The sequence below is a fragment of the Epinephelus moara genome, chromosome 3 (genome assembly GCF_006386435.1).
Source record: "Epinephelus moara isolate mb chromosome 3, YSFRI_EMoa_1.0, whole genome shotgun sequence".
Lineage (NCBI taxonomy): Eukaryota > Metazoa > Chordata > Actinopteri > Perciformes > Serranidae > Epinephelus > Epinephelus moara.
In genome coordinates this window covers 20,390,935-20,418,488 of record NC_065508.1, presented here as the reverse complement: position 1 = coordinate 20,418,488, position 27,554 = coordinate 20,390,935, and the positions used below count along the sequence as shown (strand labels likewise).

Sequence of the window (27,554 nt, the reverse complement as noted above, 5' to 3'; positions counted from 1 at the left end):
TTGGAACTGGTGATGAGAAAACAAAAGCACAATCAAGGTACCCTCCTGCAAATAATGGTGTAATTATGAACAATAATCTGAGTGACAGCCCCCCTGCCAACCCCCACTGGTCTAAAATGGCCAAATAATCATTTCTAACGCACCGTTTCTTCTCATCTTCTCCCATGGTGTGTGTGTTGACAGTTCATTAGAGGTTTTTACTACGCTGTGATTGTGGTAATTGGGTAATAAAGTGGCGGGGGTGGGGAAGACAGCAGGCAATGTTGCACACAGATTACTACCTTGGTTAAATGATGAAATTCTGCTAAGGATTACTAAGGATTCATTCAAACCGTCAACAAAGGAAAAAAGGACTGAGGTTTTATTAAGGAATTAGTGGCGGAAAACACAATAGTACTAGTAGAGGGGGAAAATACAGCCGAAAAAATGTTGTCAACTTTTAGCTGGAGTTACTTTTCCAAGCCATTTAGTGTAGGATTCAAAAAAGGTAATTCTGAGTGAAAATTCAGTTGAGAATAAACATGATCCAATGCTAAAATACAATGAAAGGACGCACAAATAAATTTGTGTGATGCATGTAGTGGGTTACTGAGTGGAAACTCAACATGGTTTGTTGATTCAGCTGCCTTCATGTGTTGCTCTTCACAGTCAAAGGTGGAGACATACTAGGAGCTACCTGCAAGCTTTATACTGTGTCTGATAACTGTGGTCAGACCACTTTAACCAATCACAATCAACTACACCAAATTGTTTCAATACAAACAGTATACTGGACATTTGTTATTGGTACATTGAAAAGCTCTATTTTGTTAGTTGTATGGATTTTGTTTCCAAAAAAAGTTTCTGGGACTTTTAATCCAAGGACCTACTTTTAAAACATGTCCTCCAAGTTTCTTTAAAGACCCACAAAGGTTAGGCAAATTAGACCACTAATGTAAGAAAAAGCAACGGCTGTTTTGTACATTGTTTATGCTCATGACTATGCAATAACGTTGGTGCCATATAAAGCAAGAAATAGGCATCACTATTTGTCTAGCACTGCAACAACAGTGAGCTTGGATGAGGTTCAAGTCCTTCTGCGGGTGATTGTGATTTACTGCTTTGTAAATGGGGTCACTAAGTCAGTGTGGGAAAAGACACCAGCAGTTAGGGTTTCAACAGTATGAGCTTTTCCCCGTATGGTAACCGTCAGTTTCACGGTATTACAGAGTTGTTATAAGTCAAAAGGACCCTCAAGGTATGAAACCAAATGGGTTATCTCTAGTTAAACAATTGTTTCATGACTATAACTGAAACTTAAAACATTTTTTTTAATGAAAGTTTGTGTACAATGTAAAATCAAGTTGAGATTCTCCATCTAGTGGCATTTTCTTTCAATACTGTAAATAAGCAAATGTAAATGATATGATAACCATCAATTTTAATAGCAAGGTATACCTTATAACCGGTATACCATTGCAACCCTACCAGCAGGAGTAGCAAAGCAGCTTCAAAATGCTTGTAATGCTAGACTTAAAACTCGAAAAATGTTGCTGTTGTAGAATACATTAACTTTTTTTTTGCACTTTTGTGAGAATACTAAAGAGTGTGTTGTGTTTCACCATGCGTTTGGGGCCACAATAAAGCAACAGAGTGGCGGGAAACTGTGGTTTTAAATTTCACTCATGCCTAGAGGATACTGATGTCTAAATACACATTTCCGCACTTCTGCCGTCTAGTGCAACCAAAACTGGGGAGACCTGACACAAACTACCGCTACTGTGTACCCATCAAAGTCAGAATCTCCACTGCACTATGAAAACTTGCAATCAACTCAGAGAACAGGGCTATCTCATCTCATTTACTTCGAGTCGGCATTACTATGAGTACCTGACCAATGAGAAATATTCCCCACTTGCAAAGGGACTCTTTGTGGGGCAAAATAATGTTCCAAGAACTTAAAAGCCTGGTCCCTGAGGTCAAAACACAATGACTTCCTTTAAAAGGTTTCTCATTCCTGGGGAGAGTTCCTACAGTAAAAATGGGCCTTATATGGGCATCCATCAGATACATGGAAATCTGATGGGTTTCCTATTGATTTTCAATTGGCAACCATTAAGAGGCTCTTCTGTGCTAACAGGATATGCAGTGGTGTGAAATCAGGGACAAGGTCACAACAGGTCAGCATGATACCTGCCAACCCTCTATTTCTACTACAGCAGCAGCGTCGTTCCAGATTAAGTGTCAAGGAAATGTGCAGCACACACAAGTTCAGTGTAACACCACTGTAATCCAACACAAATCTAATCCAACTACTCGTTCTAAGATGTGACAGTATAAAGGCCTTTACCGATGGGAGCTTTGTTTTTTCTCTGTTTGATTGATTCATCTGTCAATATATTTTCTGAACTGGTATTTTTGTCAATATTTTCAAGCAGAACATAAATATTACATGGCATCATCATTGTAAATGCATAGAAAGGGGTGGCTATTGAGTAAAAGGGGGCGTTTGTTTCAACACAGGACCTTGTTGGCTCCCGAGGCCATAGCAGCAGTATTGGAGGCTCCTATTGACTCGAGTGAGGTGTTAATCAAAAGGTCAGGAGTTTGCCACCATTTTGACAGCAAAGAGTCTGCATATTTACATGCAAACAGGAGAAATTATGGATAATATGTGGAGAAATATGAACTTTTAAAACAATGCAATGGTAGTTTGAGGATATCTTTCAATTGAGCTAAATATTTCATTGGACTAAGATTGTCTGGACCTTTGGGAGTGTATGAAGTGCATGCCCAGCATTTTTGTTTGCATAATATCGATCTGTGGATTACAATAATGCTTCATAGGTGAGATACATTTTATTTGTTTGTGTTTTGTCTGAGCTGTGGTTGTATCTTGAAATGGTCTGCATAAATCGGACTGCAAGGACCGTAGCTTTCAAACCATAGGTCATATGAGTAAACCACTTAACAACAGCAAATATAGCATTTGGGCCCGCAGATTTCTACCTCACTCTATACAATCTTGTATTTAAGATGAACTTCAATTAAGATTCTTCTGTTTTATGAAAATCCATTTACATATGTTCTACAGCGTGTATAGGGTTGAAACACCAAGCAGACAAAGCTGGTTCCAAAATGAGGGTGAATCCAGGGTTGGCTTTCACTTTCACTTTTGCTGGCGATACTGGTTGCAAACAGTTACTGAAAATTCCTGCATAGTATACCTTTAAAGAAGACTGGTAATCCTATAATACACTGTTAGTCTCTATCATTTGTGGGACATCTCGTATATTTCCAGGCCCCAATTATTTTTAGGTCAACCATCAAGAACGGTACAAATGTTCCACACTTACCTTGCGTACGCCTTCCACTTCAAAACCATTGAGGTTTGCATAAAGTGAGTGGTGCCTTTTTCCTAAGAGTGATGTTGAAGTGGCATTAGCCGTGGTTGGGACTGCCTTGTCCAAGATTTGTTTATTATCCGGCTCTTCCGAACCCCTCAACTCCTGCTGTTGATGCCCCAGAGCTTCAGCCACCTCCCGGCTCTCCATCTCTGTGTGTGCCGGTGCAGGCTCGGGCTGCTCAGGCCGAGTGCACAGGTCATACATCACTTTCTGTCAAAGTCAAACAGCGCAGATGGGATCAATATGACTAAACGAGGTGCCCAGCCAAGACCGAGCCATCGCAGGCTTTTCATTTGCTGGAGGAGAATTACACGGATCAGCTGTGGCAGGTTAACTTCACAATGATAAAGATGTTACTGTTCTCTTTCAAACCAGCAGGAGTGTATATTCACAGCTGAGGTGAAGTGTCAGAAACCAAGCAAAAGGCTGTCATTGCCATGCTTATCGGTAACTACAGCCTCCAATGTGTAAATCCCTGTAAAGCAGGAGTTTGAGGGGACGGTTCCTCTCATAAGATCTGTTACAGCAAGAGTCTGTGTGCCATATCCAGGACAAAACCAGTTACAGATAAACCAGGAACTGCAAAGTACCTCCCTCTCTGCACTATGACGTTTTCCAAAACGAGGACAATCAGCTCCAAAGGGATCTTACATATTTTCAGCTTCGGCTTCTGAAGGCGATTCAACGAATGTCATCCTCCTGGTAGCATTCTTGAGCATTCTGTGGTTTATCATGCAGTCCTGCTCACAACACTGACATAGCCTGTTTCTTCATGCCTTATTGCTCAGTCGTCTGAGGGGGGTTTGTCATAAGTACTTCTCCAGAAAATGGAAAGATACAGTACTCCACTTAACCTACGTGACGCCAAAACAGCACATGCAGGCCCAACTGAAAAAGCAAACAACAAGAGACGTGCGATGGAGGAAAAACAAGAGAACGATCTAACTAACAGGTCTCCACTCCGGTCTCTGTTCTCTCAGTATCGATGAGATGTGGGTGTCATGTTGACTCTCCAGCTGTGAGTCTGTCCTCACTGATGCCACTGTGTCAAAAAGCATTTCATCCAGATGCGAGAAGACTCGACAGGGTGGTTAATCCCATCTTGGTTACAGCGCCATAAAGGTGAAGAAAGAGGACGAAGGGAAAAATGTGTGTGTGTGTAAGACGGCGAGTGTCGCTGAGAGGAGGGGGCAGGGAGGACTGCTTCCACCGTCCTATCACAAAAAGGCAGGCTCCGAGACGGGGCCCAATCATTACCGCGACTAGGGCTCGTTTCCATGGAGATGACGCTGGAATGATGTTGGCTGCCTCTTGAACAATCAATAGGCAGCACACACTGCAACACAGGGAGGCTGCAAGAGGCAGGCAGAGGAACAAGTGTGTCCAGACTAATTCTAATGTTTTACTGCAGTTGTCCCCTAGAGAAATAAATAAGATGTCTGACAGGATAATGAACGCTACTCATGTGTTAGTAATTTAGCCTTGGACACGGACACTGAAAAAACACGTAAAGCTGCAGGTCTGATGTCGTAAAGATTAACTCTGTCACAACTCAGTGCCAGTTTACATCTCATTTAACCTCACTGCCCTCCTCTCTACTATAGGAGGTACAATCAAGTGCTCCACCTAACTGTCTATTAAATGAACAAAGCAGCTTAATAAATCCCCTTAACAAGCAGCGGCCTCAGTGTGAGGGGATGAGGGTTCCCACACAGTTTTAACGATGACTTTTCAAAACTTTTCTACAATATTTTAGCCCATTTCCATGACATTATTTAAGTAGTTTGAAATGGGTAGGCTTATACAGCCATACATTATTAAACATCCTCTTCCCAGTTATTTGGAGGAAAGTAATCTGCTAAATATACTTGCCTGTTAGACGTCCCTGTCGCACATGCCAATAGACCAAAATGACACATACTGTACGTACACTTTGCCTTTTTGGCCACCCTTTTTGGCGATAAAAAACCTAAGACCATATAATTGTCAATGCAATATGACGTGTGGTTGTATTATAATTTTGACATGTTTTATGCATTTGTTTCTTGCTATACAAATGTTTGTTTTATAGACATTATAGAATAAAAACAACTCCAGGATGTACAGAATTCAGCTGACAGGCTTGACGTGATCGCATCACTCCAGTTTTAGCCAACTTACACTGGCTCCCAGTATGTTTTAGAACAGATTTTAAGGTTTTACTGATCACTTTTAAGGCTCTTCATGGTCTCTCTCTCCCAGCTATATCTCTGATCTCTAAGCACCATACACGCCGGGACGTACTTTGAGGTCCTCCGGCAGAGGTCTTTTGTCTGTTCCAGAGGCTCGGTTGAGGGCCCTGAGGCTCAAGGAAATCAGGTCAGCTGAGTCAGTGATGTCTTTTAAGTCCCTTCTTAAAACGTACTTTTATCGCAGAGCCTTTCCTGAGTTTACTTGAGTTTTAAGTTCATTTTTTTCGCTTAGTTTTTATATACTTAAGTGTTTTTATCAGTTGTTCGATGAGTTGAAAAGCGCTTTATAGGTAAAGATTATTATAAATTAAGGTTGATCATCATCATGTCCCTTCAGGCTTCCTCCGTACAAGTGCATGAATGACCCAACAAACTGGCTGGATACTGCTTATTTGGACATCGATACATCTACAGTATAGACAATATCTGGTGATAAAATGAATATGTATATTTGATTCAATCACCACTATTACCACAGTGGATATTCTCATCTTATGTGCCTCTAATCTCAGTGTGAAAGCCCTGGATAACCCGCCACAACAGCTTTTCAGCATTTTCCTGTGTCTCTCCTGCTGTGACAGCATGTTTCTTTACCCCAAAATGGGGCCACAGCCTTGGCGATGACGTGATGTCGGTCTGGTCTACGTGTATCATGTGATACTAGTGACATTTCAAAAGCCATGCAGCACAGCATGAGATTTAAAATTAGTAAAACAAGAAGCATGTTTTCCATAATGTCAGACATGGTTTAGACATGGAGGAGTCACTTTTATCTGGGTAAACCATTTTTAGAATACTGTGACAGTTGCAGAACAGCTACCAGCTACCTCTGATCCTACCAACAACCTATACCTCACACTACAGGCTGCTGCTATCCACCTCCTCCAATCTCATCATAAAGTAGCTAAATAGAGCAGGTTGTAGATTAAAGCAGAGGAAATGGTTAGCAATATGACATGACTAAAAGAGCATGTTTAGCTGTCAGCTAATTCAACTGTTTCTGTAGTTTGATATGTATATTTACTGCTGGTGAAGAGGTGCACTAGCGCAGGGAACTCAAATACCATTTCATTCAGTTCCCGCATTGTTTTTCTCAATGATGATTCTTTGGTTGTCATTCTTTGGGATCACTTTCATAAAAGCTAACATGAGGCCAGAGATTGCTGCGGCACTAAAAGCTGAACCGGCTGCCTGCTGTGCAACTGGTAGCGGAGACACTGAGTTTTATAATAACGCTGACAAAGAAACCATCTTTAATGTGGATCGTCATGTTATGGTCGATACAAATCCACTTAACAAGTTCAGTACTGATGCAGATATCGATCAGCCTATTGGATCAGTGCATGTTTAGTGGCAAGCTGAAAAGAGTTCAACTACCATCAACTCAGGCGGAAAATAGGGAGTCACGTTCACAACAAAGGCAGCAGCCCTGTCTCTCTGCAGTGGAATAGCTGCTGTTGTATTCATTTTAGAAAAAAAAGGAAGGTGGCAACTGCCCGCCATCTGAGAGTATTTTTAGGATCAGGCATGTTGTAAATAAACAAACCATCTATTAAGATTTTTTTGCTGGAAATACATGTATACCATACATATACCATGTTCTAGGATTTTACAAACATCGCACATTCTTAGTTACATGTCACAAAAGGTAAAATTGTATTCATGTCAGGTATCACTAAGGTCAAAATGCGCTTTAACATTTTGCTTTGCTGCAGACACAAAGCTTGCTGAAGCTTTGGAGTGTGGCTGCTGTGATAAAAGGCAGCAGTCTACCTTTAAAGGTCACTCTTAGAAAACACACAGCTCGGTGCAGCAAAGTAAAAAAAAAAAAAAAAAGACATTTTACCTTAATTTTTTTTCCAACTGGCATTTTTCTGGTGCAATGCCAGTGTAGCCAACACTAATACTGTCACATTTACAATGGCTGACTCTGAAGATAAAAGTGATATCTGATTTCCCTTAACTGTCTGTCATCCCTATTTAAATGTGCTGATACTAGGCCTGTAACAGTTTGTGGATTCATACAGAACCATCACGGTACAGGGGTCAAGGTAGAGTATGCACAGAACACACAGTGTATAGACTGAGGCACATATATAGAGCCAAATATCACAGGTGCAAATTCTGCCCAGAAACATATAGCTGTATGCCGCTGTGGGCAGCTGTGGCTCACAGGCGGTTTAAATCAGCAGCTCCTCTATTCCTCATGTCTCAAGTATCCTTGGGCAAGATATGGAACCCCAAATTGCTCCTGATGGCTGTTCCATTGGTGTGTGACAGCATGTGGATGGTTACTGAGTAGCAGGTGGCACCTTGTATGGTAGCCTCGGCCACCAGTGTGTGAATGGGAGAATGGGACGTGGTGTTAAAGCACTTTGAGCGGTCGGAAGACTAGAAAAGCGCTATACAAGTGCAGTCCATGTTAGCAGCATATGCTGAGAGTAGTACAGTATAACAAGTGAGCAAATGCTGCCTGCAGGTTCCCAGTGAGCTACAAAGGGAGACGGCTGTGGATTAGACAAGGACGGTTTGTCGGCATTGCGCCGCCATTATAGGGTCTATGAATAGAAAACACATCCAACATGCTAACACACACATCTGACAGCATCACACAGATATGCTGATCACAATGACCATGGCTGTATTAAAAAAATAAAGTGTATTTTTTAAGTGTATTTTTGACACATTTGTGAGTCTTTGCAGTCTATTCCAGAATGGACCTGTGACCCACTTTTGGACCAGGACCCACCAGTTGGGAACCACTGCCCTAATTGATACAAATGTACCTACAGTATGTTAACAAAAAAAGGGGTTGATTTTCATAGACAGAGAGGTTGAAATAAATGAAGAGCCTCGACCAGACAGATGACGCCCATGGCACAGAAATGAGCCTCTTACTTTGCCCTAACGCTGCATTTCACAGCTTCAGTCTATTCCCTCATTAATTACAGCGTGCCCACAGGACCATGGCTTCACTCGCCTCCAGGCTGACGTGAAGTCCTCTGAACACTATTTCTACTCCGCTTCAGCTCCTTTCATAATAGGAATTTAGTCTGATTGAGAACAGAGGTGCTAACTGCATGGCAGAGGTGCACAACATGACCGCTGCCAGCAGCAAGTGGACTTATCACATGTTGTACACAGCAGAAATACAGAAAACAGAAAAAATCTCAGTGAGCATAAAAGAAAGAAAAAGCATCCAGTAATGTGTGTCAAACAGCAAAATGCTCTGCATAGAATGAGCTGCAGCCAGGCCCATCATCGCTCAGTGGTATCGACATTCTGTCACACTGACATATTTTGACAAAGCCTCCCTGTCCGCCTGTCATTAGACCGAAGAGCTGGCTGCTGGACAAATACATCTCAAACCACATGTTCTCCATTAAATTAGGAGAGGGAGGAAAAAAGAGCCACTCGGAAAGATCATTTGGAATTTAGCAAATAGCTTGACAGCAACCTTTTGATGGATGTTGTTACAGTATCATTACTCTGATCAGATACAGCAACAGGATTAACACTGATAGAAGAAAGAAGAAATCCTGATGCACAGAGCAACTTGTCATTTCTTTATTGCCTGCTTTGTGGAATCATATTTCACAAGTATCCGCATTTGCCGCCACACTTTAAGTTTTCTGGAGCTGCGTTCCAAAAAGCCAAAGCTATTCAGTTTATCATCATATGTGGCAAAGAAAAGCATCACACTCTTACATTTAGGAAGCATGAAACCAGCAATTTTTTTGCTTAGAAAACTACTAAAACCATTATTTGATTCTCAAAAAAGCTGCTGACTAACAATGTATAGATTCATGCAAAACTTATCCCTCTCAATCATGACTCATGTTGTCAAGTGAATCTGTAATAAACCTTTGGTAATGTAAATCTATGTGACACTCCGGGCTTGCATAAGACTATGTATATGTGAATGTTCACTAGTTATAGCACAAAGGGCAGAGCGTAAAGGTCTAGGTGGGGGGGAAAAAAATGGATTTTGCTAAAAGAGAAGGAAATCTCCTGTTGATTATTATATTTAAAGATCCTAGGGTACATTTTTTTGTGTTTGGGAGCTGTTTAAATGTGTAATTTGTGGTAGAGTTTATGTTGTCAAACTATTAATATTGTATACAGAATCTGAATCTCACTCAGAGTTACTGTCGTTGTTCAAAAATTAAAGAAATGAGAGAAGATATTTGGTTAGTTTTTACTGAATATATGAAGGCAAACTGTAAAACTATATCACTTGTTTTGTTGCAATTCTATTTTCTTGAACAATAATGAAATATTATTTTCACTAGTTTGTCATATTGTTAAAATATCGTGATGTTATTTTAAGGCCATATCGCCCATCCCTACTGTGCACAGCGCTACCGTGAGGCCAGAACTTTAGAAAAAGGAACCGACCAGGTGCCAGACCGTAAGCAGCACGCTACCAAGAGAAAGCTACAAAAATTGCAGACACAGCGCTGAAAATATGTAAATAAAGTGAGGCAAAACGCCAAGCGGACAAAGCAGCGACTAGCGACTGCTGACACTGTTTGTAAAGCCGACGATTCATGCACAGTATACTTTTAATTCTCTGCCGATCAGCTATGCGATTAATCGACTTATCATTACAGTTCTCCTTTGAATGGCTTTGTGTTGTTAAGCTTATTTGTCTTGCTGAATTGCATATACACAAGTTTCCCATTTAACCTTCAAAAACACACATTTTCACAGCACGTGCAGGTTATTTAGAAAACACAAAAGTGGCAGACTGACTGCAATGAAAAATTTGGCATGTTTTTGTTATAAAAAAAGACATGAATTACAGTTGATGCATTTTACACTCCTTCTGAAGACAATTCAAAACGCACATGAATAATAGAAACAGGTACAAGTCCATTATTGTTGTAAAAGGAATTCCCATTTGAACAACTTTGAAATATCGACTTAACAAGGGTGATGCCTCAGCAGGACCATGCAAGAAATATGAGGCTTGGCAAGTGGGCACTGCTGTTTAGACACAGTCGGAGCTTTGATTAATTATTCAATTTCCTCTCTATGAAAATTTCAATCCAAAATTTAAGAGACGGAAGCACACTGACCCACTTCTGCCACTCAAACAAGAGGCATGAACAGATCCGCCCACACCCCTCCTCTTTGCTCGCGTCCTGCACACTTCTCCCTCTCTGACAACATTTACATGTATTCTACACCACACACTAAGCTTGTTTCAAACAGGAGGGAATTATTTGACAGCTGCACACTGTCTTCACTTGACCGAGGCTGCTTGATATGCAAAAACGACTAATAAGAAGGCAGAGAGGTGTCTATGACGACCTAAATGGTTTATGCTTCAGTTGTTTTACATACAATGAGGACTTGGTGGTCATAACAACTCCTGGACATTAATGTGCATTGAAGTTCTGTGATGCATCCTTTGTTAAATCAATACTAATATATATATAGGTTTATTTTCATTTGATGATGTTGTTGTTAGTATTTTAGCTTATGTTCAGATAACTATAACCTAGGTCTACATCTGTACTTTATGTGTTTAAAATACACGCATAAATTACAGGACATTTGCAAAATAATCTCATTTACAATTATAATCTTATAGAGTCACGATTAATTATATTTAGTTATTCTCAGACAAAAACATTTAAACTTAGCAATAGTTTCGTGACTCTGACATGCTCTCATCCAACATCAGTCCCCCGCAGTTTGACCACATGTAACAGGCTTTCAGATGTCGAGCTGGGCAAGCATCTGGAATAGTTTGAAAGTTTGCAAAGATGACCCCCCAAAAAACTGAGTGACAAATATGCCAAAGAAAACGGGTATGTTACAAATCTATGACAAGCTCTCCTGAAAACTGTAAGTAACAGCTGTCCAGTAAAGTTTTTTTCTTTCTTTTTTGGTTATCATGGCCAATTTGCGACCCGCATGCTAACAAAACGGCTAATTGTCACATCATTTTAGGTTTGTAGAATGGTGTCATTGTCTCTTTTTTACACCCCCATTGAAGCTTTGATTAATTGCGGATATTTCTCACTGAAGCTTCAATGCCCAAAAAATGGTATTGGCGAAAGCCCTACCAAAAACTAAATTCAAAATAATTCTGTTGCCACAAATCTCTAAGGGTCCATATGAGTATGAAGCAAGACGACCAAACAAAAGTAAAGACATTACATCTCCATATTCCAAGACTGCTACCAACACATCATATGTAAGTGCCAGCCCTGCCAGCATGTTGCAATCGCAACAATTAATGTTAAATTTTTGCCTAATCACTGCAACTTCTCCACAAATTTGACCTATCATCGTAGTTTGCTGTGAGTCTCATCAATCATAGCAGCCCCTTTACTACACCAAACTCACTTCCTTGTTGACCTTGACCGTGCAACACTAAAGGCTCACACTCACCAACAAAAATTATTGCTAAAGACAGTGCAAGGTAATTTCATTCTGTTCTGCACAACATGCAATGCTGAAGTAATGAGAGTCACTGATTGACAAACACTGTATTACCACAAAACGCTCCGCAAAATGGCTGAAACGTGTTGACAACAGACAAATCAAATCAACATGACAGAGGTTGATCTATTGCAAGTCAACAGGTTGTAAAAAGTTAATAAGATAACTTTATTGAATTATGAAAAAAAAAAGAACCTATTTTGCAGTTTTCGCTTGCTCACACTGCCTGCTATTTCATTGCAATAAAACACCTCAAAACATTGTGACATGCATCACATTTTTAGAAAAACTGCTGTGAAATCAGGCATTTTAAGCCACAACAATCCCCCCCCAAAAAAGCACAAAATCCTGGAGGGACTCAAGGCCCCCAGGAAAGCTGCTCAGCCTGGCAGACATTTTTTTCCAGTGGCCATTTGGGGTATTAAAGTGATGACATCCCCTGTGGCCCAACACAAATGACTGTAAACTGGATACCTCAAACTGAGATCAAGGTCAGTACAACTCTTTCTCTTATGAATTTTTGATCCATGGAGGTTTCATTTTTATAAAATATCTCCATATCTCCAGCCAAGAAAAGCCTTTTTTTTTAAAAAAAAAACAACAAAAAAAACAGTGATGTCATCTGTAAAGTCTGTGGGCTGAGTGTGTAGGGGCCAGTGGGAGAAACACTACTGCACATATTCAGTGGGCTGCAAGCCCCTGAAATAAACCTGGAGGAAAGAAAATCTTTTTAGTGTACATGCACCATGCAAGCAATTCTCATTGAACTGTATAAGCGCCATCTTGGGTCTGGTATCCAGACCTAGTAAAACATCCATGGTGCACACATGGTGCAGTTTTTGAGTTAAAGATTTAAGAGGAAATGCCAGCAATACTTTCCATACATACTCATTTAATTTAGGAACCATGTGTGGAATTTGGAAATATGAATTAGCTTACCTCCATGTTTCTGTCCATGCATTTGGAGGGCGATGACTTGTCTGACCCAGAGGACTCAGCGCAGTAGGGGCGGTGGTCGTCCCTGCCTGCATGGGGAGTGTTGTGAGGGTGACAAATTTTCAGAGAGCCGCTCAAACAGGTGTCCACGACTGTGGCCGTGGTGCAGGGGTCAGCTGCACTTACGGCCCTCCTTAGAGGCTGCTTACCCCGATCTTGTTTGGTTTTCTTCTGAGATGAGTGGGAGGCACTCTGGGATCTCTGAAGCAAGGCCCTGGAGTATGTCAGGCAAGACTTTGTCTGACAGGAGTTACTGCCGTCTTCCTGAGCTGGCTTTCTTGAGAGGGTTTTCAGAGTGTAGCTGGGTTGTCCTGCTCCCTGCTTCCCCCGCAACAGTCTTCCATGGGCTTCTAGCAGGTGGCAGAGGAAGACGGCCTTTTCTAGGTCTAATTCCTGCCTGTCATGCAATTTATAGACTGCCTGTTCACCATCTATCTTCTCATACAGCGTCAGCAGCAATTGCTCAAGCTTTGTATACGTTTCTCCACTGCACAAACAAAAAGTCTCTTTTTCTCTGGACTCACTTTTGCGTCCACTGTCTTCAGTTTTCACCTCCTTAGCAAGCAGACGCCGGTAACTGTCAGAGTGCCTGTCCTTTTGGCACTCTTGCCTGGCCGCCTGCTCCCTCACAGCCCTCTGCTGTTCCCTCTCCGCTTCTTCCCGTAGGTGCCTCAGCTCCACAGAAAGGTGGCCACGGGCCCGCTGCGTTCGCCTCTTCTCTGCTTCCCAATCAGCCCGCAGCCTCTGCAGCTCTTGCCCATAGTCCGTCTGGCCCTGGCATGGTTTCTTGGATGACAGCGCCAGACGGTTATCACTGTCTTCCCTCATGATGCCACGCTCACAGCACAACATGCAAGGAACGGTGAGAGGCATTCATTTCTAACGAAGGGGGCCATGCATCAGAACTGAGAGGAAGTGCAGGTGGGTGGTGGGTGGTTATCAGACATGCAGCATGCAATTATCACAGCAGGTCACTGGGAGGATGAGACAGTGGGGGATGTGAGAAAAATTGAAGAGATGGTCAGGTGTTTTAAAATGTTTTAGATGAATGTAGCAACAAGAAATACAACATGAAAGCACAGGTGATATATTCAATGTTGGTCTTCAATGTTAGAAAGAAAGCAGCACTCTGAACAGGAAAGCATGCACAATGAATAATGAAATGTTTTGATGTTTTTGTTATGAGTAGAGAGATAACTTGACTCTGGAAGCCCTCTGTATGCACTGAGGAGCAAATAAATCTGTGGCAACTGCTGCTTAATCTATGTGAAGCCCAATCAATGCATACTTTGATAGTCTATATATGGATACTAAACAGTTCATTACAGATGCCTTAACTCTGAGCAAATTATGATTATGTGTACCTGTTTTTGTGCTGTCTAAACCTCGCATATAATGTCCATATCATGCAGATGGATGGCAGAACTAACAACCGTTTAACAGGTGACAGCATAAAAACAAAACACGAGATGCGATTAATGGAGCTTATGCCCAGGAGCTAACAGTCAGCTGAGGATGCAACAAGTGAAGTGCTGAACTTCCACAGAAACGCTCCAACAGCAATGCACCGTTAGCTATCATTACGGCGGCCAATTATACCCACCACTAGCTTAAATTAGCATAACTTCGGTCTCATATTACAGAGGATGGGGACTTCGGTCAATGGCTAATTAATTAGCTTCATTTAGCTAGCTGTTACATGGTCAAATAAGCGCTGCCAATGTAAGTAACGATATTTAATAACGTAGATAACAGTCTGTAGTATATTGGAGAGGTTACAAGTTACAAGTACTAACGTTAGCTACTAGTTACGTCTTGTTAGCAAGTGTTAGCTTAACGTTAAGTTTTCTAGCCACAACTTATATCAAACTTACCTCTCAGCGGATTTAACTCTTATATTTGAACTTTTCATCAATGGAGTCCAACTAAGGTGCTTTTGTCGGCATAAAAATAAGCTGTCTAACAACACTGAGACTGGTCACGTCAGTAGTTAAAGGTCCACAGAGCCATGCGAGAGGGGGTTTGTTTATCTGTGAGGCACCGGTGTCACTCACAGACTGTGTCCAGACTGCGGTCAAGCTAGCCCCCACAGTGTTTTACGGTACGTCGTGTATATACTAGGTATTACGGTAAGAGCGTGTGACTTCAAAATAAAGGCAGAATCCGGTGAACGTGAAAGACAAACAAAATCAGTCTGTCAATAATAAACAAAAACTTAAATACACAAATAAAAGAAAAAATAGATACATAATGTGTTTTTAGCGTTGTTGTGGTGACCCGTCCCGTAACGGTGCTGCCTTCACGTGCCTCGACCCATCATTAAAAGATCTATTATAATACTGTACGACTTCTCGTGCATTTAAATGCCTGTCATTCGGCAAATAGTCAGGTGTCTTCCTATGCATTCCTACAAACCCTAATTATAATTATATAATATAGAAAGTTCCACTTTTCACGGCTGCGTTTACAGATTTGAGTTGTTTAAATATGCATTTTTACAAATTGCAGTGTTTCCGACAGTCCCTGAAGGCAACACAGCCATTGAGTCCAACCAACTTATGTGAGATGGATGACCACCAGTGGCCACAGGCTGATAGTGCAGTGTTGTTAAAGTTTGTAAATCTGCCGATTTTAATAACCTAATCAGAGGGATCATTGTATTAGATCTTTTTATTATTATTGTTATTATTATTATTATTATTATTATTATATTATCAGAGCAAAGGTACAGAGTCCCATGTGCAAAGGAAAACATCTACAGAAAATCTTTGTCCCTGTTGTCATAAAATATCTTTATCAGTAAGGACAGCCACTTTTTGAAAACAGCTTGCTACCTCAGCACACAGCACTTTGAATCTGTTTTTATATCCTTAATTCAGTCCTCATCATCGAGTACCTAGCAGCCTACTCCTTTTACAGTAATGTAGTTTCTACTGTGTGTTGTGTTTTTATGTCAGTGTGTTTACCCTTTTAATAGTAAATTTCGCACATGCGAACCGAAGACAAATTTCTGCCTTTTGCATACAAAACACTGACAATAAAGTATTGTCTATTCTGTTCTTTTTAACAATAAATTTGCATTGCTCTTGATCCTTGAATAACAAGACACTACCTGATGGTCAAATCAGGGGATGACTGCCACACGCAACCTGCGTTATTTAAACTTTCTTGTCATGTAAGAGTTCTGAGGGGTTTACATAGCCCTCCTGTATATTTCCCTTTTCTGGAAAAGAATCCAGTTTTATGAGTCCAGTATAATTTTGTTGTCTGGGAGGACGAATTAGATTTCATGACAGTGGTATCTTCCAAAACAAGGGTGTCATACACATCACCCGCAGGCCAAAACTGGGCCACCAATGGGTTGAACCAGGCCCACTGATTAAATTTGCAAAGTGCAAAAACTGAAGAAGTCATTTACTCCAATTTTTCAATGAAATGCTCTGCTGTTCCTTATTGTCCACTGAGGATGGCACTGTCCACATAAAAGTAGCAGGTCCTGTGTTTGAAAAGCCATTAAAGATCCCACGTCCTTACTATGCAAGGAGCACTGTCAAGCATTGGCTACTGTTGATGCAGGAGCCACCAGTGGTAAATGTCTTTGTCAAAAAGGAAAAAAACTGGACACAGGAAGTTGTTGGTTTTTGTTTTGTTTTGTTTTTTTCAAGAAAAAAGGACCAGTTCCTAGGTTTGAAGTTATTGCACTTGGTATGTTCACAGCACCTTTCAGTGCTAAAGAAATATAGAAGAAGACATACTATATAAATAATATTAAGTGTCACTAATAGATTCAGCAATAAACTGTCAAATAAAACAAAAACTTGCATGAAGAGCTGAGAATAGAAATGATAAATGAACTGTTGACAGGTTTGAGGAGACAGCAGAAATCAGCAGCTGTGAAAGGATAGAATATGTAGGCTATTTGCTTTTCTTTACACTAAATTTGAGGGGAAACTTTGGAGATGTTGTCATTTACAGGTTATTATACAGTGGTTTCACTGGTCTGGCCCACTTGAGATCAAATTCGGCTGCACGTGGCCCATGAGCTAAAATGAATCTGACACCCCTGCTCTAGAAAAACATCATTCCTGTTGTTGACATGCGTCATCTCTTACCAGTAATGTCATTTTCTTACTGAGTGTCAGGTGTCTGCAAAGTGTTTAATGAAAGAATAATATGTGTGTGTGCATAAAGCATTGACCAAACGTCTCTTGTGACACAGTTTTGGATAACAGGAAAGAGGAAAGCAGCAGATACAGAACACAACAGGCTTGGCTTAAAATAAGTGTACTAAATCAAAGCTTGTAGAGATGACTGGCAGGCACACAGGATGTTAAAAAAACTTTAGCAGCCAGACAGGAAACAGAATTAAAGAATGTCTGATTATTGTATGTGCAAGGAACACTCAGCAGGGACGACCAGTGGCCAGGTGAGGGACAGCAGCGTGGTCCGGAGGGACTGGGGAGGGAGAGAAAGTCTGTAGGTGGTAGTAAAGCGTGCAGATATCACCATGACACCTTGTTTGCTTTAATAACCCTGAGTGGTGTCTCATCACCTTGTGTTACCTGATCAGATGACTGAGAACCAGGTGCCATCTAACCTTCCCTTTTACAACTGAATCCTTTATGCTCTCATGCTTACATCCTGGTCACAGTAATATCTTATTACAAGTTTATTAGTTTGGTAGAGTTATGTGCTGCCTTTAATCCAGTACGTGACTGCTATTGCTGCAATCTTGAGGTCCCACTTTTTATCTTCACGTGAGGATATAATGAACAGGAAGGCACTGTTTAATATGATCCCTGCCTTCTTGATAAAAAGCTTCCTGGGATTTCATTATTTGGCAAAGGCAGTGATATTGAAATGTATAAATCCTCAGAGGTATGTACATACCTTTTCAATATCATGTTGCCAAAATCCATCAGAGGCGAATCGTACTGTGTCTGACCACTGGGTGGCATCTGTACAAGCACAGAATTGGACATTTTAGTCCATATTTATGTTCATCTAGTAGCTTGTGTCATTGTAGCATGCTAATGAGCTAACACAAGTGAGTGTCGAGAGCATTTCTGATGCTCTGTGTTCATTGTGAGAGTGAAAGAGACAGAGATGGACAGGCAGAGATGAGAGGGAGATTCAGCATACCACTGTGTGTTATCAGGGTGTCCTTGGGCCGCTCCCTCTCTCATTTCCATCTCTGTCTGCTCACGTGTGGCAGGCTGCTGGGAAGAGGCAGAAACAGAGAGAGACGGAGAGAAAATGCTCGGCAAAAATCCCAGAGCGTGCTGCTTCATTCCCTTAATCGTTTAATACACATCTACAGTAGTGATACTCCGGAAGGTCTCCCTGCAAACAGAGTCTGGACCTGTGCATCTGTCTTGGCGAAGATCTGTATATGTAGCTACTATTAATAATAAGAATACATAGCCCTTTTCAAAGAAAGATGTTACAAAGTGCTTTAAAAGACAATTAAAATGGATAAATGAAGCAAGAGTGAAAACAATGTGGTATCTATAAATAGTAAAGTGGTAAAACAAGGAGATAAAACCAAACACATGCATAAATCCACACAAATAGGTGTGTACATAATCATAGCTATACATGCTCTATGCACATGCTTCAGCCCACGCGCACAACAACACTTTGGGAGCCCTGACAGCAAAACCCTTTAATACACATTTTTGTTTGCACACTTCCTGCATCTGACCTGCTTCTGCAGTTTTGATCTGAGGCCATGCACATGATGTGAGCATATTCCTGTCGGCCCATATGTATTTCCATATACAATATGTTCTGGCACATATGGCTCCTGCATATTTGGACACATCTCAGTATGCTGACGCCATCTGTCACACTACACTTTACATTAACGTTTTCACATCTGTTTATATGCATTACATTAAAGCACATCTTTGGGACTATGTCTCGGTACACTGTGTATTCTTTTTATCGTTAAAGGGACAGTTCACCCCAAAATTAAAAATATATATGTCTCCTCTTACCTGTGGTGCTGTTTATCAGTCTAGATTGTTTTGGTGTGAGTTGCTGAGTGGTAGAGGTATCGGCCACAGAGATGACGCCTTTCCTTAGATATAATGGAACTAGATGGCACTCAGCTTGTGGTGCTCAACGTGCCAAAAATATAAATCTGAAAAACTCCACAGCAATGTCCCTGTCCAGAAATCATGACCCAGTTACTCAAGATAATCCACAGACCTTGTTGTGAGCAGTTTCATGAAGGAACTATTTTCTCTTGACTGAATTACACCTGCCAACTGCATTTAGTTTAGTTTAGTTTAGCTTAGCTTAGTTTAGCTTATCTTAGCTTAGTTTAGCTCAGTTTAGTTTAGCTTAGCTTAGCTTAGTTTAGCTTATTTTAGCTTAGTTTAGCTCAGTTTAGTTTAGCTTAGCTTAGCTTAGTTTAATTTAGTTTAGCTTATCTTAGCTTAGTTTAGTTTAGTTTAGCGTAGCTTAGTTTAGTTTAGTTTAGCTTATCTTAGCTTAGCTTAGTTTAGCTTATCTTAGCTTAGTTTAGATTAATTTAGTTTAGTTTATCTTAGCTTATCTTAGCTTAGTTTAGTTTAATTCAGTTTAGTTTATCTTAGCTTATCTTAGCTTAGTTTAGCTTAGCTTAGTTTATTTTAGTTTAATTCAGTTTAGCTTATCTTAGCTTAGTTTAGTTTAGTTTAGCTTATCTTAGCTTAGTTTAGCTTATCTTAGCTTAGTTTAGCTTGGTTTAGTTTAATTTAGTTTAGCTTAGCTTAGTTTAGTTTAGCTTATCTTAGCTTAGTTTAGCTTAGCTTAGTTTATTTTAGTTTAATTTAGTTTAGCTTATCTTATCTTAGCTTAGTTTGGTTTAGTTTAGTTTAGCTTAGCTTAGCTTAGCTTAGTTTAGTTAGCTTAGCTTAGCTTAGCTTAGTTGAGTTTAGTTTAGTTTAGCTTAGCTTAGCTTATCTTAGTTTAGTTTAGCTTAGTTTATTTTAGTTTAATTCAGTTTAGCTTATTTTAGCTTAGCTTAGTTTAGTTTAGTTTAGTTTAGTTTAGCTTAGCTTAGCCTAATTTAGTTTAATTTATTTGGATCTTTAGTTTAGTTTAGTTTAGCTTAGCTTAGCCTAATTTAGTTTAATTTATTTGGATCCCTTTTAGCTAATGCCTAATGCTAGCTAGTGTCCCCACTTTGTGCTGGATAAAAGCAAACCACAGCTGTACCCACTCTTAGCTAGATGTACTCAAACTTTAAGGGGTATTAGTGTAAGTGTTTTGGTGTATAGTGGTATGTCTACTGTAGTAGATGTATTGTGTGCTGTGGCATGTGTACTGTAGTGTGTGGATTGCGGTTTATGTATTTTATTGTGCCTTCCATGTTTATAGTGTATTGTGGTTGTGTGATATTTTTAAATTATATTTATATAACATTTAAGGTCTACATGTAAAAGCCTGACTGAGGACAAGAGTTGAAAATTAACAACAGCTATAAACTCTCCATGCAACACATCAGTCCCATACTCTGTCCTGGAACTATGTTGAATTTCATCGTCCCGATCAAATAAAAAATGAATAGATACATTAAATTTAACAAACAATTACATTCCTCCCCAATAAATACATAAAAGTCACTAAGGAGTTTATTTTCACAAAACTAAAGACACTGACACCATAAACTGATGCAGTAAAGGCACAAAGTGGCTCATAAAAATTCACCAGAAAGCAAGATATTAGGTGTTTGATGCTCAGAATTTTCTGGTGAAGGGTGCGTCACCCCCAGTGATCAAACAAAACCCACACCCTTGAACATATCAGCCTTTTTGAGACGTATGTATTAATTATTTTTGTATTCATTTACGGTTCTTCTTTTCTTTTTCTCGGTAGTTTTAGATGAACAAAGTGTCTTTTGTGACCACTTAAATATATGATTTGTCTGCTAGTTGTTTCTATTCACACATGCGGAATACCCAGAGGCAGGTAAAGTGTCTTACGACCTTTTATATTCAAGATATTTGAGTCTCCTTTTTATAATGACTCACCTGTGTGCATCCTGTTGTGCATTACCACTTTACTGCACTATCTGTATGGCTAATAAGGCTTCAGACGATAATCTCACACAACACTGGTGTTTCATTACAGTAATTAAATCATTCATCCATTTATTTATTAAAAAGGGCCCATGTTTAAAACATAAATGTCACCATTTAATGCACTGTACCAGATTATAGCTTTAAAGTAACTCACATCAGTCCTGTGGCAGGCCAAAGCAGAGAAACAGCATCATGCAAACAGGGCTGAGAATAGACACAATACACAGTTACGTAAAAAGAGAACACACAAGACACACAGCACAAAGCTTCACACAATAGCACATGACAAATGTATGCTGGTCAGATATACCCATAATACATAATACCCTCCATATTATGTAATGTACCAACTGTATTTGTTACTTAAATCTCTAAAACAATCATGTCAGATCAAGTTTTTTTTTAGCCTAGATTTTATTGTACAAAAAAAAAAAAACAATCCACTGTTGTCATTCATTTCTAAGTCAGAATTAAGGACAATAAATACAAAACAGAGCTTAAATTGTTGTCTTGACGTGTGCATGATATTTGTGAACTGTGTCATAGTTTTCACCACCTGCGACACAGAACACTACCTGTCTTCTTGACCCACTTAAGATGATTGTCCAAGACAAAGGTAACAGGATGTCATGCTGCACTATTTGTGTCAAGTTCAAATTCAAGACCCCGATAACTACGGGACAAAAGCTTTTAGATAACCCATGACATATATGCCAAGATGATCTAACTGTGGACTTGCTACGTCTGCACTGTTGGAGTTGTGTAAAACAGACTCCAAGAACATGTACAATAGCTGACCTCGCCAAATCATCAACACACTGTCAAGACATCTCTTCCAGACAACTATTCCCCTCTGAGAATGTCCCGTTTGCTCACATTGTGTGTGTCTCTGCGCAGAAATCCAACTGGGAGATGAGGAGACTGGTCTGAGCCTTTTCTTCCTTAAGGCCTTTTGTTTGTGGTAGCTTTGTTTCCTCTTTTCATCTCAGCCCTATTAACTGTAGCGTAGAGCAGCACAGTCATCTAGACTCATTGTACTTATTGGCAATAAATATATCAGATTCAAACAGGTTAGTGAGGTGCAGAGAGCGCTGGTTAAATTTGGGTTTAAACTCATTGTGTGCGTTCATTAAGGTGGCATAATCCAGTCCCACAACATTCAGACTCCAACACAAGGGATTATAGGACAATGAGCCCCTGGGCACAGATATGTAAAAGGCCTCTCTTCTCTTGGTGGCAGTCATTTGCCATCTCTTCAGTAGGGTAACATAATTATGATTGGCCCCCGCACATATGCTGCAAGTGGCAGTGCTTGGTCTGGCCCATGTTTGCATTGGCTGAGGTCAAGTTGCTACAGATGTGGTTCGTAAACTGTTCCCCGCTCTCCTCCTGGCAAAGTAAGGCCAAAATACATCACACTGAACAGAGGTGTGTCCCTCCCATCCTGCATGCCAGCCTTTGATCAGCACTACGTACAGCAGCAGAAGGGTAAAATTTATCAATGCTCATCTAACAGCCTGCCCTGGACTCAAACCACTGCAGCCTAATTTCTACAAGCAACAAAAAACCTGCCTTCCTACACGGACACCTAACAGATTCTGGGCCCTGGTGTGCTACACCTGTTGCACCATCGATATGGCGTGGCAGATCAGACTTCCAGTTGTACAGAATGAGACATCTTGCTCGCAATGATAAAAGGCCAAAGCTCAAGTCTGGGCTCGGGAGAGACCTGGATCTCATCGGGCCACACCAAATATTGCCAACTGTGGCTCTGGGTCTATAGTTTTATTGCACATGTACGAAAATGTCTCAGAAATCTTGTCCCAAAATTGTCAAAATTGCGTCTCTTTGTTGTTGTTTTGAGTCTTTTAGTTTTCATTTTGCATCTTTCTGTAATTTTAAAACTTTTTATGAACGCTTTGTGTTTCAGTAGACTTTTATTGTTTCTTTGAAGTCTTTTTGCATCTCTTTGTGGTTGTTTCGCATCTCTTTGTAGTAATTTTGCATGTCTTTGTGGCCATTGTGTGTCTCTTTGTAGCGTTTTGTGTCTCTTTGTGTCTCTGTGTGGTTGTCTTGTGTCTCTTTGTAGTCATTTTGAGTTTTTCTGTAGTTTGATTGACTTTCTTACTCCCTGCTCCATGGGCCCTTTCAGAAACCCACCCCTGCTCCAACATTACCAGTACAAAGTGAGCAAATATTACAGTCATCTTTCTGACAAAGAAAGAGGAGGCACCTAAACAGACAGGAGGCGTTTTAACCCACAGTCACAGCCATAGATCAGACAGGTCCGCCTGTACTGTAGCTTTTCACTACTGATTATCTCCCCACCACTGTATGTCTCAGCACAACTGGGAATCATTGTAATATGTTATATAATATGGATGCAGCCAGTAAAATGTGAACCCTCCAACACATGCTGTCACAAACTGGGAGAGGGGAGTCACCTGTAGATTAACCGTGACTGTGTGCTGTATACTTAGACAGCAAAGTAGATGATAAAGAATGGTTTTCTGAAATGTCACAATCATTAACATGGTGAGTGGGTCAAATATGCTAAGTCATAGAGGAAAAGAAACACTATCTTTCTTTTCCCTGGTGTAAACTGTAGCCTACATTTACTCTATTGGCACCTTGGGGGCAGATTATAATTTACTGGTTCCTTTGGGGCAGGTTATAATGCACTGAATCTTTTTATCTCACATGTAGTGTTCTGTCTGGTATTAACGAGAATCAAGGGGCTGGTTCCTCTTCCTTCACAGTAAACAGCTAACGAATATGACACAGTAAGTGGGCTGTATTACGGGACCTTTATAATGTGTGATTTTCTTGAAATGACACAACTTTGACGTCACTGGTAGAGACCAAAAACAGAGCTTAAAGAGAGTGGATAAGAGAGTGGATATTCATCAGGTGGCCACGAACAACTCTGACTGAAATCTGAATGAACAACTGTTTGCTAACAGGTTGAACATCATTTGCTGTTGGTTACTGCAATGTGCAGTTTTCTCAAATTGTGCATGAAACCCTGTATTTTCCAGGTATAGAAGTAATTGTAAGGTTTACTGCAGCTGATATTTTAGCAAATATCTCTTGCGCCCGCAACTAAAGTTTTGAATGTCCCTTGGTGTAAATGTTTTCTGGGTTTGCCTAAGTACAAATCTGAAGAAATTTAGAAAATCAGTCAAACTGTTTGGCTGAAGAGTGAGCTCTTTTTCTTATCATACTATATCTAGTCTTTGGGCACATGGGACTACTGTTTTTTCAGTATATTTCATTATATTTTAGGGAAATATAGTTCTCTCATGTGTCCAAAGACTAAATACAGTATGATAAAAAAAATGGCTGTATCCCAGAAACTATAAGCACAATCAAGTGTTTTGTTTGTAGGAAGTTGAAAATCAAAGCTATGCACATATAGGCAATGTAAAAAAAACTTACATTGAAGATATTTAATACTATGTTAATGTTTTTCCTCCATCCATCCATCCATCCATCCATCTATCCATTTTCATCCGCTTATTCGGGGCTGGGTCACGGGAGCAGCAGGCCAAGCAAAGCACCCCAGACGTCCCTCTCCCCAACAACAGCGAGGGATATGTAATCCCCCCCAGTGTGTTCTGGGTCACGAAGGAGCAGCAGCTCTACTCCGAGCTCGCTCTGGATGTCCAAGCTCATTACCCTATCTCTCAGGCTGAGCCCAGCCACCCCACGGAGGAAACTCATTTCGGCCTTTTGTATCCGCGACCTCATTCTACCCAGAGCTCCTGACTGGATTGACCAGTAAATTGAAAGCTTCCCCTTCCAACCCAGCTCCCTCTTCACTACGTCAGTCTGGCACAGCTCCCGCATCACTGCAGACACTGCACCAAACCGCTGATCCATCTCATTCTCCATTCTACCCTCACTCATAAACAAGACCCTGAGATACTTGAACTCCCTCGACTTATTGTTTCACTGTGTTTCATTCTCACCATTCTCATCCACAGTATTTCCAGCAGCTGTTTTGAGTGAAAAAGTTATGATAAACCCACTATATGGTACTTGCATAGCACCAAACCACAGATGGACAAAGTTAGCAACATGCTAACAAACACAGCTGAGCATTTAGCAGCTAAATAGACACATTTTTCCCTAAGGAGTTGGTAGAGACCGAAAACGGAGCTAAAAGAGAGTGAATACCTTCCTTACATTAATCAGGTGGTCATAGAGTCATAACTCCTAATGAATGTTAGTGTTGCTTCATATCTCCTGGATGTGTAAAAGGGGAACTGCCCATTGGTCCGACAGCCCATTGGTCTGACATCCCATTGTTCCGACCATATTAAACCCATTGTTCCGAAGTCCGTTCCGAAATCATCATGATGCCCTGTGGTTAAGGTCTGGTTAGGTTTAGGCACAAAAACCACTTGGTTAGGGTCAGGAAAAGATCATGGTGTGGGTTAAAATGAAAAAGAAAGTGACAAACACATAAGCTGTGAGCCTGCTCCGCCTCAAGCCTTTCCCAGCTGACCCAGAGCCGGTCGCGGCGCACCATCAAGGCAGAAGTATGCCCGCCGGGAGCCGTTCAGCACCGCGGACCGTCGGACTAATGGGATGTCGGACCAATGGGCTGTCGGACCAATGACATGGACCCGTGTAAAAGGGCAGCTGTTTGCTAACCAGTTTACTACAAACAACTTTATGAGATTATTTTTGTCAGTGTTGTGTTCACAGCTTCTTTTCACTGGGCCCATTACAGCAAAATAAAAAATGAAGTCAGTATTTAAGTATATAATGCTGATAGCTCACCATAGTAAGTCATGGCTGGTATATTTACTGACATGCTGTCATTGTACTCAGTGCTATACTACTCAGACGACTCCAAGTTTGCTTGGGAACACACTGATTTAAAATTATGGAAATATTTGTTAGCTTCCACCTTGACTTGTTTACTGTTGATTAGCTTCCCTTGCTCTTTGGTAAAGAACAATATGCACACACACAAAAAGGCAAAACAAATTTTCAAGGCAAGACAAAGCTGTGTGTAAATCTGCAACTTTGCAACCCAGTCACCAGAAAAAAAAAAGTTGGCCTTGTACATCAAACGGATATGTTACATTTGCACATTATTATGTACCTGATATGTTGAAACTTGGTTAATGGTTAAGTTTAAGTTTAAGTTAAGGCACAAAAAACACCTGGTTATGGTTAGAAAAAGATCATGCTCTGGCTAAAAAAAAAAAAAAGTTTTGGTGGCACAATCTCAGCAGGAAACATAGCGATGTCTTGGTAAATATCAACCGCTTTTCATTGCACTATTCCTTCAGGAAATGCAGCAATGTCTCAGTAAAAAACAACTATTTTTCGTGGCACTTTCTGGCAGGAAACCCAACGATGTCTTGGTCACTACTCCTGGTGTAGACACAACAACAGGTCTCCAAAAAAAAACTCCCACTTTGGGGGCTGAAAAGCCGCTGGAAACACAACCAGTTTTGTTGTTTATTGGTCTCGAACAGTGGTCTGAAGCATGGCAGGCGTCTTGCCTAGATGTTGATGCCCTCCTCCTCCCCCTGATTAAGTCAGTTCATATACTACATCGCCTCAGAAACATCAATATGATATGTATAAAACCTGAAAATCACATATTTGTGGTTTGCAGAAACGTACAATGCCAACATGTTCTTTGGTTGGCTTGCCGCACTTTGGCTGTGTGGTGTTGTATTTTCTCAATCCTATCCTGGAGGTTCAGATTAGCTTTGTGTAACAGAATCCCTGTGTTTTGGCTCAACCACTGATTCGGGTGACACCCCAGGAAGGAGCCATGAATTGGTCCTTGTCAATGGCCACGGACAGCCTGCACGTTTCTCCACGGCTCAGGAAGGATTAGTGTTTGGAGGTAATTGCTGCACAATCCAGAGAGGCCTCTGGCTTTTCCTTGTGAGGAGACAATTGAGAGAACTACAGAATATTTTGTATGTGTGAAATATAACCACACTGAGACGTGTTAAGCTTCTTCCTAGCTTGAGGGAGAAACTTTTCACTTTTTATTCAGGGAAATAAGGAGTTTGTGCATGCTGAGGTCAGGATCATGTTGGTGACACATGAAGAGTACAACAGTCTTTAAGAGACTTAATTGCTCATTAAGGTGATGAAACATTTTCGAGGCGAGTGAACTTTTAAAGGTCGATTGCAGCATTCTGACCATAATTTTATGTCTTCTGACAAAGATTGCATCATCATCATGGCCAAGATGTTCATGCTCAGTTTGCCTCGTCTTTTCATCCATGCACGAGGTGGATCCAGGATTATTTGTCAGTCATCACCTCTCTGTGAAGAGATTTTTAAAACCTTCAAAACTCTCTAGGAACTCCTGTGTACAACTTTCTGATTTATAACTTTCACTGCCTCATAATCATACAAGTCTTTTGCTCTTC

At 40.6% G+C, this 27,554-nt stretch overlaps 1 protein-coding gene across 2 annotated transcripts in view; it reads right to left on the bottom strand.

The window, feature by feature from the left end:
• Positions 1-15,133, bottom strand: part of LOC126387650 (RIMS-binding protein 2) — a 96,784-nt gene extending 81,651 nt beyond the window's left edge. Inside the window, exons 1-2 of one of the 2 annotated variants that reach the window (XM_050040240.1) lie at positions 14,944-15,133; positions 13,013-14,043 (exon numbers count right to left, since the gene is read on the bottom strand). In XM_050040240.1, the coding sequence (XP_049896197.1) occupies positions 13,013-13,942 (930 nt within the window). In that variant the 5' untranslated portion in view covers positions 13,943-14,043; positions 14,944-15,133. Of the gene's footprint in view, positions 1-3,335; positions 4,493-13,012; positions 14,044-14,943 lie in introns of those variants that run through there. The other variant, XM_050040241.1, reaches the window with a different exon arrangement.
• Positions 15,134-27,554: the final 12,421 nt, after the last annotated feature.